Source organism: Porites lutea, chromosome 1, assembly GCF_958299795.1.
Source record: "Porites lutea chromosome 1, jaPorLute2.1, whole genome shotgun sequence".
Lineage (NCBI taxonomy): Eukaryota > Metazoa > Cnidaria > Anthozoa > Scleractinia > Poritidae > Porites > Porites lutea.
Window position 1 is genome coordinate 55,354,009 of NC_133201.1, and position 12,310 is coordinate 55,366,318.

Here is a 12,310-nt window from a genome sequence, read left to right on the forward strand (position 1 = left end):
CGAAATGGAGATTTTGCTTGCAAGCTAACCTCGGTGGTTTGAACACTACACCGACATAGGTTAGGATTAAAGTACCGTTTTCCTGTCTTTCTTCTCGCATGTGACTGCTCAAGTATATGACTGCGATGATCCCTAACGCCCAAAGTGATAACTACTGCACGTTGTTTATTCCATTTTTGGACACTAACTAGGCCAAACGTTGAACTTTTCATGAGCCAAACTCTAATTTGGGTCGACCTAAATAAAGATCGTGGGTCTGCAGACGTCGAACTTAGGTCGCGTCGAACTAATCAAGTGAATCAGATCAATTATCCCCCGAACGAGTCTAACATATACATCATCATACTAATTGTTAATTACTTAGTTTAGTTCGTCGCCTGTGAAGATCGACGTTTGTCCCAGAGACGATCTTCAGACGTTCTATCCGTCTGAAACAGACGGATAGAACGTGTTGAACGATCCAAACTCATTCAAACGAACTTGACTGAGCCAGACGTCGACCTTTTCATGAACTGAACTCACTAAGTTTGGTTCGTCTCATGAAAAGTTCGACGCTTGGCCTAGGGTTAAGAGAATGACTCAAAAACTTACTCAAACATAAGAACAACAAAACTGTGTCAATAAAAATTTTAATAAAATTTCTAAAATGTACAATGTACGAAACAATTAATCCGAGTCAGCTTTAATGCTGATACTGAGTCAGTTAACGTTTTCGGTTCGGGAAGCAAAAACACCTCACCAAATAATTACTTCTTTTCTATAAGAGGCAACAGGAACAGAACCCCGGTATACTCATGACAAACATCATTACTTTTTCCCCAGTTTAACCTGCAACAAAATACAAAAAAAGAAAAATCAGCACCGTTATACCAAAACACAATTTGTAACCTCCAATGCCTCTAGTGCAAGGACTGCTGGAGTGGACGGCGAGGAACGGTGCTCTGAAGGGGTACCGGTAATGACGATGAATGTCATGTCTAGCTGAGGTATTATAATCAGATGAACAATAAGCCTCTGTTATCGACTAGTATGTCAATCAGACAGTTGAACAGTTGGTGGGTTGATAAATCAGTTGTTTTGTGACGCACTGCTAAAGGAATTGCGCACCAAACGTCGCCTTAAATCTCTTTAAATTGCCAAATAAACTAGTTAATGAAACTAAATTTTTTCTGGATCAGTCAGTTAGTCGGTCTGTCAATACTCTTGCTTGGATTTGAGGTAAGATGGGTGTAACATGGACAATTAAAAGCGCGCGTCTTACTGTGTGAACCTGAATCTTCACAGAGACCGACAGCTTATTGATGGTCATTTTATTTTATGATGTATTCACAAAAAATATATACAACAGATCGTAATACAATTCAAAAATAAACTACAATCCACCTTGATAATCCACGGGATGTTCAGGCCTTACGTTTTCTGTCCTTCTTACCCTCCCGTTCACTATGCGATGATGAACTGGAAGATCTTCGTTTTCGACGATGCTTCTTATCAGAATACTCCCGACTATGTCTTGATGATTTATGTTTTCTCGAAGTTCTACTCTCGGTGTCGCTCTCCGATTCGCTCTCACTCTTCCATTTCTTCTTGCTACTGTGTTTCCGCGGCGATCTACTTCGAGATCGGCTCTTTTTTCCGTGGTGTCGACGATGTCTCCGCCGGTGCTTTGGTGATGAGCTGTCGCTTCTTTCTCTTCGATGATGCTTCTTCCGCCGACTTTTATGATGAGCTGAAACGGAACTTGAGCTCTCGCTGACAGAGGACGAAGGACTTCGATTTCGTTTATCCTTCTTCACGTGCTTACTGCCAGAATCATGGTGTTTTAAACGTTTCGATTCATCCTCTTCTTCACTTTCAGAACCCGCTTCGTGTTTCTGACTGACTCTTCTGGAAAAACTGCGGGAACGACTTCTTCGTATTTCCTGCTTCTCTTCTATGTCTGCACTTGGATGTTTTCTGTCCTCGTAATAAGCAGATGATCTTTCGCCAGCTGATTCTTGATCAGATTCACTCCCAGTATCTGAACCATACCCGCCTAGTCCTGGAAGAAAATTTCAACATCATTAAGGTGATGTTACACGGGACGATTCGCAAAGACGATTTTTAGCGCAACACAGCGTTGCAATGTTGGAACAGTCTTGTAACCACTCGAAACAATGTCGCAACAATGTGTTGCGCTAAAAGTCGTCGTTGCGAATCGTCTCGTGTAACATTACCTTTAGACTGCGAGCATTCTCTCTTTTTCTTCAGATTTAGTGAGGGGAGTGACGCACGCGAGGGCGAGAAACAAGGGTGGCCTCCATTCACGCGCGTGGTCATTTTAGTATTTCATGAGTTTCGCTCAACGGACTAAGAAAAAAAGGGAGAATGCTCGTAGTTTACAACATGCTTTGTCATTTGAATAAAGACTGTGCGACACACGGCAAGAATAGACCCTTCCACGGTTTTTTTTTTCAAATTTTGATAAAGAGCAGTAAGCGAATGTCCATAGACACTGCCGGAAAAAGCGCCTTAAAATAAGTAGACTCACCAATTTTAAATGCGATACATCCAAAACGAGAGAAGATATTGCCATAGAGACTCAATAACGTTTGTATGGTGAAGGGCACGAAATTGCCACCACACTAACATCGGTAAAATTGCGCGACTTCGCAGTGCTATATCTTCGTTAGTTTTCAATTTATGGCGTTCTTTCCAGCCGTGTTCACGGATTTTCGTTAACTGGTCCCGGTCAGAAGTTGAAAACAGTGTCTATAAAATCATCTGCTAGTGCTACAAATCAAATAAAAAATAGGATAACACCCGAGATCAAGGGCCGACTTAAAATGACCTCGCGCGTATTATTTGTTTAGAAGGCCGAGGAGCGAAAGCATTTCCCGATTTAATGCACATTTCAATTAATCTAGAACCAGGTCATTATTGTGGCCACTGAATCGGAAAAGTACGTCACTATGAGAGACAACGACCTCTTCTGATATAATATTATTGACATTAATACAATGTAGCCTGTGCAAAACAATGAAAAGGTGCATCAAACGCTTTAAAGGGCCCAGTGGCAATAGGCAGCAATTAACAGTCTAGTCCTAAAATGCACAATGCTCCAGCTCACTTAAAGTTAACAACAAAAACTTGTCACTTATTAACGAGCAGAAGTATTTTTATCAAGTGCCGTCGTGTTAAAGCCTTGTTTGTTTAAGTTTCATAGCGTTTCTAAGATCAATACCTTTAGGATATTTAATTTTTCCCGCGAACATACAAGTCTAAGACTCAGCTGTGTTTTAACGCTCATGAAACATTCATTTCGTATAATTATTTTTTTAAAAATAAAATTTGAGTTTCAGAGCGAGTAAGAAATTTAGTTCTGTAATATTTTGTTAATAAAAATTTTTAGGGAATCATAAAAAAAATGCCTTTTTTCTTCCCACCTCCTTTTCAGACAATCATGGACAAAAGTCTTGGGACACTTTCGCGTTTCTGGGGCGTTTTGCACACAGGTCCATCCCCTCCCGTCACCCCACAAACAATATTGGACGCGTGTATCCAGAATTTTTCCGAGTGGAGAACTGCAAGAAAATTTCGAAAATTTTTAGCTTATGGGTCTGTTCCATACATTTCACAACAACTATGCCATGAATGTTCTACTGGGATGTTCGCTGTATGGGGTTCAATTTATCGAGATTTCACTCTCTATTGTACATTATTTTTTGTATGGCAAGCTCTCCAACCTGTAGGCAAAATAATGCTCAGACGTCACAGGCTACTCGAAAAGGCAAGATAATTATTATTAGCAACATATCCGAGTATCTCCTAGCACAACTGAGTGGTCAGTGCTGGTAATCCCTGGTTCAAACCCCCCACTCTTACAATTGGCTAGAATTGTTGTGTGGCAGCCTCAGATTCAACTTTGTGGGCTAACAGATCACTGCAGTATACATGTAACAGATCACTCAATGACTGGTCCATTGAACATCGAGAAACTAGTTGATTATGTTTCTCTTGAATCGCAAAATTTACGCCTGGGAAATGAGCCATTTCCATCACGAACAGTCACTAAGTATTAACCTTAATCTTAATATTTATTTTAAAAAGTCAGTAATTCTTGAACATGGTGAAAGAAGAAAAATTATGTGGAAGTGCTTGTACTAAAATCATACTGCTGTATTGCAGGTTTGAACGTGTCACCACTAAGACCATGTTGGGGATAAAAACAGAAAAGAGTTTCTCTCCACTGGGAGCTTGACTCTATCTTGCAGATTCTAAGACAAAAAAATGTACTGTATTGACCACCAACATGGCTGCCTTGTCAATGGTTCCAGTCTTTTTTATTTCATTTACATGTATATTACTTATCCATGACACTTCCCCTTTTAATGCAACCAAGTAGACAGAAGATGTAGTTCTACTGTTTATACAGCCTTACTTGTTCTAGTTGTTTGTACTTTCTTATTCATTTACATTTAATTATACAAGTAAATGCTTTATCAATTTACTGTTACATGTCCTTCCTATTTTTGTACTCACATGACAAACCAAACAACATCAAGTACATGCTCATGTAGCTTTAATAAAACGTCAAGCTAGTCAGTGGAAAGTTATCTCTTGTGTGACTATTCAAATCAAACACCCTTGTTACTTTTACATGGTAAGACCTACATTTCTCCTAAACAACAATATTTTTGTCACCCTTAGTGAAATGCATAAATAGGTACAGAACATACCTAAATAACCTCCTTTTCCTCGAAGAGCATCTAAACCTCCAGAATGCTGCAACTGCCGTGCAGGACCTACAACATCATTCAACACAACAGAAAATAGTCACGTTACTGATGGCCAACCAGAAGCACTTGGTAAAGAACACCACTAAGCATGACAGGATATGTACCTCGCAGCGCTTCATTATAAGTCTCCTGAGCAATTTTTTTCAACTCTTCATTAGTTACCGTTAAGAGAACTTCCGTCAGCAGTTTGCGGATATTCACCATCTGAAAACCATAAAAAAACAGCTATTAATAATATGTTAGACACTTAACACTCCAAGAGTCCAGAGAAAGACGGCTAATTATAATGCAAAACTGCCCCATTTTAAATATTGATATTGTCATTATTTTTGTAATTGCATGTTAGGCTTTTGTGGGCAGGGACAAAGCATCTCCATTTGCTCTTAATGGTGAGTAAAGATTACAACAGATTGCACAATCAAAACAAAAAACGTTTCCCTGGACACATAAACTGACGCATTTTTTGGGCTGACTGAGACTGGCACTCTTCACTTACCCTGTAATGTTATCAAAACAAGTGGCCTCTCACCCCACCTCAAATTCGTATGAATTGAAAAAAGTATATTTTTCGTAGATTGTCTGTTGGGCCACAAAACAAAAAAGCGCCGTTCAATAGACATGTGCCAGACACTGAATGCATTTAAGTTTATGTCTGAAGTGTTCAGAGCTCTGAAATTGTGTGAATAACAATAATAAGTTCAGTCAAGGTACTCTAAAAGGTCACTCTTGTATAGCTAGCTGTACATGACTTGTAAGTACACAGCTCTACTTATGCAAGCCCTAAGAAAACCCCATTTGAACTTTCTATGTATACATGTACAGTGTATGTACATGTTATATTGTACTCATGAAAACTATTCTGGTTAGCCATGAGCTCCAGGAGATTTCTCGAGAGAACAGTTTTCATCACAATTTCCACTCATGTTAGTTTGGAATAGAAAAATTTATTGACCTTTTAAGTTTTGCTGCATTTTACACTCAGGCAAAGCTACACATAGTAAAGTCATCTGATAAGAAGAGTGTTGTGCAGTTTCAACAGTTACGTGCAACTAGTCTTTTTGTTTAAATAAATTTGGCACTGATACAGTTTTATCTAAACAAACAATGAAGTACCTTCTGAAAACCGTTTACATTGTACCCCACAGTATAGTGCTTAAAAATAAAGTGCTGTGTGGGATTTACTGTTAAATCGCTCCAAATGGACACCTCGTTAAACAGATATGTACATGTAACTAGGGTTTGTCCCTGCCTTTCGTTATTAGTTGGCTCACCATACATGTACGATGAACATCTTTCTAAGATAGACACTTAGTGGCAGTTCTAAAGGTGTCCCTCTCAGAGAGTTAACTGTAATAATATCAAAAAAATATACAATGTAGCTGAGTGAGTTCTTGCCTCCTAACGCCCCCCCTTGGACTCCTAACATTCTTTAGATGCCCCATGCATTTAATAGACATGTAGGTCATTTATGGTAATCCTCAAATGTAAGTTTCATTCACTGGTTACAATTACTTAATGATCAATACAATATGTCTACATGTGAGTGCGCTCTTAAAAAACTTACAAGTTCTTGCTGCTTTTCCTCCTCAGTCTTCTCATTTTCTTCTTCATCTGATGATTCTGCCTTCTTGTGTGGTGGGGATGCTTTCCTAGAGTGACGTGCTTTAACAGAAGAGCTTTTTCTTGGAGCCTCCTTTTCATCTTCCTCTCCTGACGACTGGTGTGCCCCTTTTTTCTCCTCATTAACCTCCTTTAGTAACAAGTAAAGGTGGTTTTTAGTTAACAGATAAAAGTACTTTGAAAAATAAACTTCAAAATGCTTTAGTTTTGCATCTGTACTGTACGCTTTCGGACTGTGCAGAAAATCTTGTAATGTAGGTACAGAAACCAAAAAATAACGGAAACACACTTCAGGTCTGTCAATTTGAGTACAATTTTTGTTCGGTTTACTTTAACATCAATCCATCCCTTGACTAAACATACCTTACAACTACAATGTTTTATTTCAATTTTGTTTCTATTGACATGCAGAAACTTTTAATTCTACTAATTCACTGAAGGTATTTATCCAATAGAAGCCTTTAAAATATTTCAAAAATATTTATTTGCAGCCTCATGATTTTTTCCCCTCCTACATGAAGTGTTTCCACTTGCAAATTTTCAATTAAGAAAAAAATACTTTAAGAATCAATTGTGTTTAACACAACTAAGTTCAATTTTTATGACCTATCAACAAAACATTAAGACTGAATCCATTCGAAAATTGAGTAATTTTAATTTTTAGTGGCCAAAACCTTGTACCAGAATAATTACCAGGGCCGAGTTGTTCAAAGCTGGGTTAAGATAACCTAGAGTTAGTTCGAGATTTGAATTCAGATATGAAAGCTTAAAAATCATTTCAGGTTTAATTCTTTTTGTCTACAAGTTGATTACTGAAAGGTTTAAAAATAACAGAGAAAATTATCCGAGAAAATTCTTGTAAGCACAAGAAAAAGAAACCCAGGTTAAATTTAACCTTTGGTTAAGCGTTAATCGTTCTTCGAACAACTGGGTCCAGAAATATTGTTTACACTTTTCGAGGGCTATAAAAAGTTATATGAAATAACTCCAAAGAAAAGAGCCCGACAAAACAAACTTAGCTTAACTTCAAAAGCTTCAAATTTCACAAAATGAAATCTTATGCTTGATAATTATTTTTACCTGTGTTTTTTCAATTCCTGGAAATTTGAATTTATTTTCTTGGGCTCTCATAAGAAATTGTCTTTGGTGTTATTACAGATAACTAATAATTACATCTACAGCCCTTAAAAAGTGCAAAAAAGGATGCAATATGGCTTGAAATATTCTGGTACAAAATTTTTGTCCACTGGAAATTAAAATTACTCAATTTCCTGATGGATTTCATCTTAATTTGTTGAATCCCATTTAATGATAAAGCCCTAATTAGTGCATTAACCCTTAAGCCCCAATATCCAAATACAAATTCTCCACAATTTAGATGTCCATACATTGCCTTATAGAGATCAACGCATTTCTCCTTTGTTGATCATTTTGTTAATTCTCATAACCATTTTTTTTGATGATGTGTCGATATTGTTAGGAGAAAATTGATGTTGGTCACTCTTGGGACTTAAATCCTATGTACAAGTATGGTCACATGTGTGCATATACAATGTAAATACCATCGGTTGCATCTAAATAAGGTGCCAGACATGACGTGTTTTGCCACCAAACATTTGAAGTTTGACAGCCCTTAAAGCAAACTGTCGCACCAAAGCTACATTGTTTATACGTTTTTGATCAACGCATTCCGCTCATATCTCATTTTTCTTAACTTTCAGGCATATTTCTCGCTCAGAAACAGCACACTTGCCTCCAGAAATTATTCTTAACGTCTAAAAATTCTTGCAAAGAATATTTCATTGAGCGAAAACGAATCAAGTCGACAACAGCTGCGTACTCCAAGCTTCGAATGTTTGGCGGCAAAACATGCCTGTTTGCTCCCAATTAGAACATGTTTTTTCCTCACGTGTACACGCTTAGATGCAACCGACGGTACATGCATCTACACTGTACATCCATGGTATTCAAATAGTTTCCCATTTTTATAAAACTCAACCACAATGCTTTATCGTCATTTACCTCATCAGAATCATTGCTTTTTGGTGAATGCACTGGAGAATCAACTTTACCATGATCATAACCCGCTATGGTAGAAGCTGACCCAGACAAATTCAGGCTTGATTTCTTTGGTTCTTCTTCATCCGGCTGATCTTGTTTTTTCTGTTTCTGTTTCTGCTTTTCCAACTTTTCAAGACCTTCTCTTATCCACATAGGAAGAGCTTTTTTCTTCACATCTGAAAAAAAATGACCAGAATTTAAGTGGAGTAAAACAGCAGCTTAAAACTCTTTAACAACTAATTTGGAATGCACTTTGCACTTTGTTGACATACCTGTAAAATACTTACAGTGTGATTCTCTAAAAAAAAGCACAGTCCACATCACCAGGTATTTGAGTATAATTTTTATTGGCAATGGTCTGGTGCAAGTTCTACACATTTCTCGCTTCTGAATTTCCATGAAAAAAGACACCACTAAACAAAATAACTTGCAGTGAAATCCACCATTCCACTGTAATTGCTCTATAATTTTCAAGCCTATCTTTGCTCAAGAACAAATGAACAGTGCATTACTATGGAACCCTAAAGCTTGTGAAAACAGTGGCCAATGTACTTACCACTCAGTCCACTTATATCAGGAATTGATTCAACAGGAGGATGGCCTTTGGGTTTACCATGTTCATGTGCAAACCTGTGATGATGACGTTCCATTTCGTAAGGATGCTGATGATAATAATGACTATCATACTGAGGATGATAATCATAAACTTGTGCCCCTGGAACAAGAGGACCTTGGTGTCCGTAATCGAGGGTTTGATGACCATGACCGTAATCAATGGGCTGAGCTGCTACATGGCTGAACTGCTGCTGTGGAGGAGGCCGGTTAAACCCATGATTATGGTCAAATGTTTGCATTCCTTGTAGGGCTGGTGGAGGTTGGTGATTGTAATCTTGAGTGACCGTGATCTGTTTTTCTCTTTCTTGAGACTGCTCAACGTGAGCATGGTCTGTAACCTCTCGAGTCTCAGCTCCATTTCTTTCCTCTACTTCATCATCCATGGCTACTGTTTCGATGTTATCAGCCATATGATTACCCTCTTCACCTTGCCATCCTGGGACTGGTGGTTCGCCTTCTTCCACTGGCGGCATTGGTGGTGCTTGAACCTCTGGTTGAAACTGTTGATTGTTGACATTAGCAGGGGGTGGTTGTCCTATGTTCGCTTGGGTATCTGGCTGGTAGCCACTGTATACAGGTTGCTGATACATCTGAGAGTGGTTCACTGGTGGTTGAGGCTGTTGTTGGTAGTACTGTGCCATCTGCTCTTGTGCCATTCTCTGCTGAGCCCATAATGCGGCTTTGGCTGCCCAGTCTTGGCTTGGGTCTAAATGTTAAAAAAGCTTTCACCTTAACACCTCTCAATACTATTACCTCTTTTATAACACAAAACATTATTTTGACAAAGTTACCTCACATGGTAAGAAAACATTATTTAGGATGTTATTACTTTTTACCCCGAATTGATACATGACAGCCTACACTTGTGCATGGTTTTTTATTTCTAGTTTATTTTGAAATTGAATGCAACTTTAATCTGAGTACACCTTTCTCCCTTAATCTTTTGAGCACTTACTGTACATCTTAACCTCAGAGTTTTTACACTCAAAGAAAGACAAAAACACATTGTTACAATGAATACAAGCACGTCACAGACACACACTGACATTTCACACTCAATACACTGACAGAAAACAAGAGTAAAAGTTGACTCTCCCAGCACTGCAGTATACTGTGTTCTGTTGCCTAGGAGTATGGACTAGCGGCAATCAAATCACCTTTAAAACTGATCTGTCTTCCAGATTATCATATTATTACATTTGTGTCCTTTAGGAGTAATTGCAGAATTCCCTCATTAAGACTTGCCCCTTTACCAGGGATCGGAATTAAAAGAATACATGTAGAATGTATGTAGGTGGAATAAACAAGCTTTTACCTGACGCCAAATTATGACCTTACTTTTCACATTATTTAATAAGGGCAATGATTGTTTATCTCTGAATTATTGATGTATAAAAATCCCCCCAAACCATGAAATACCAGTAATTCAAAGCACACAATTAAGCATGATTTACTGATTACCAATATTCTGTTTGAGTGACAGTTCCCATGGGTGACAGTATTCATAGCAGAGCTTCAAGTACAGTTCTGACACTGCTTCTGACAATGATTGGAATGAAAAGTTCTACTACTATTTTCAGTATTGGTGCTCATTTTTGTTTGTTTGTCTGTTTTTATTTTCACTAGTTGACTCCCAGGACTCACTGTAGCAATTTTTAACAAAAACCTTGTATTAGTATGAGAATTCAGTGCTAATGAAAAATAATTATTGCTCTCTAACATAGCACAATGAAACTATAAAGATAAATTTCATTCCCTTGTTTTGCTTTTGATTTGTCCCTTTGTTTTATTTAGGGAGATACATTTAGTTTCCATGCTGGAAACTGGTACTGCAAGGTATTCTGGGAGTGGCAGTCCCCACGAAAGGATCTTCGAGGATGGTCGCCCAAACCAGTTTTTAACTGCAACTGGTAGGGCTTAACTTGTGCGCAACTGAGTTTCCTGAGGGGTTGCAAGATGCATATTTCTAGTATGCCTCTTACTGAAAAGCAAAAGATCTCAATGCTTACCTGCTTGTGGATTTTGATACTGGTAGTTGTAAGACATTGGCCACCATTGCTGGGCATTTGCAGAAGGGTCATGATGTCCGCCTGCCCACATCTTCGAAACTACAGTATGGCCTAGCTAGCTATGGAAGTATTCAAAATCATGTCTGACGTTCAAAACCCCACTCAAACATCCACACAAAAACAAAAGGCTTATGTATGTTTAATTCTCATAATATCTTGCTTGACTTTGTAACACTTGCTAACAAAGCATAAATTTCGCAAAATCGCTTCTGCGTGTGCTATAAAAATTGCACAACTACAAGAACCGCTACAGGTAGTACTGCCAACATTAAAATTACAATAACAAAATCTATGATCAATAGAGGTTGCTGTTATATCTTAACAGCTGTAAAATCGATCACATATGTTTCAACTACGATAAATAACAAATTAGTAGGCTGAATAAAGAAAAAGAAAACTGTTATTTCTATGCTTATCCTTTTCCCGCGACAAACCTACTCTTGCCGCCATTTACGTGGCTAAATAAGAAGTAACCTTAACTCGAAGAGATCAAAACCCTTAAATAAATACATTTCGTTCCCTTGCATGTCCATAAAATGAAATATAAATATTCCTTGACAAATGATCATCGTTTTAAGTCTAAGCAACGCAAGGATAAATAAGCAAAATATACCACAAAGTTCATCGAACGACGGCGTGCCCAAGTTTATACACCTTGCCATGTTTGAAGGTTTGGCGTTCCAGATCGCCTTACAAAGCAATCATTCCTACCTGTATCGATAGATCCGACAAAAATAAAGTCCGTCACTTTTTTTCTTGATGAAAATTAGCGGAAAAAGTCACATTGATGCCCTTATATGTAAAAGCACACAAAGTTCAATGAGAAAACTCCAAGCTTTGCACATCAACTGCACGCTACACTGTGCAACTTCAAGATTACCTAGAGGGGGGCTCATTTGATTGACGCCGTTGTCGTGACTTGTCTCCAGGGTCTTCTCAGTTTCTCAAATTTGTGAGCGAGTTTTATTCGTCACGCAACCCTCCTGGGGCTTTGAACCGAAAGTGCTGGGAGGCTGGCGACCAGGTTGATCGCAGAAGGTTGCCTTTAATTTTCTTTTCACCTTGCCCTTTGGAATTTAATTAATTTGCTAAGAAAGACAGGTGAGTTAGAAAAATAAGAAGCTCTCCGAAGATTTTGGATTCGTTTAAAGCTTCTTATTTTCATAC

The 12,310-nt window shown here is 38.2% G+C and overlaps 1 protein-coding gene across 2 annotated transcripts; it reads right to left on the reverse strand.

Moving 5' to 3' along the window:
- Positions 1-615: 615 nt before the first annotated feature.
- On the reverse strand, positions 616-12,003 carry LOC140922152 (uncharacterized). 2 transcript variants are annotated; one of them, XM_073372160.1, is made up of 9 exons: positions 11,855-12,003; positions 11,084-11,202; positions 9,016-9,780; positions 8,421-8,635; positions 6,343-6,528; positions 4,883-4,982; positions 4,719-4,784; positions 1,384-2,041; positions 616-828 (listed from the first exon to the last, which is right to left on the reverse strand). In XM_073372160.1, exons 2-8 carry the CDS (start codon positions 11,172-11,174, stop codon positions 1,404-1,406), a joined length of 2,061 nt encoding a protein of 686 aa, XP_073228261.1. In that variant the 5' UTR covers positions 11,175-11,202; positions 11,855-12,003; the 3' UTR covers positions 616-828; positions 1,384-1,403. The 2 variants fall into 2 exon arrangements, with proteins under 2 accessions (XP_073228261.1, XP_073228262.1); XM_073372161.1 differs by lacking the exon at positions 11,855-12,003 and having other exon boundaries at positions 11,084-11,491.
- Between the last annotated feature and the right edge of the window lie 307 nt (positions 12,004-12,310).

Excerpts from the sequence above, each read along its gene's own strand:
- LOC140922152 (XM_073372160.1), bottom strand. The coding sequence starts at position 11,174 with ATGTGGGCAGGCGGACATCATGACCCTTCTGCAAATGCCCAGCAATGG. Across the intron at positions 8,636-9,015 it reads TGATATAAGTGGACTGAGTG|ATGTGAAGAAAAAAGCTCTT; the intron begins GTAAGTACATTG and ends ATTTTTTTTCAG. Across the intron at positions 2,042-4,718 it reads AGGAAAAGGAGGTTATTTAG|GACTAGGCGGGTATGGTTCA; the intron begins GTATGTTCTGTA and ends ATTTTCTTCCAG.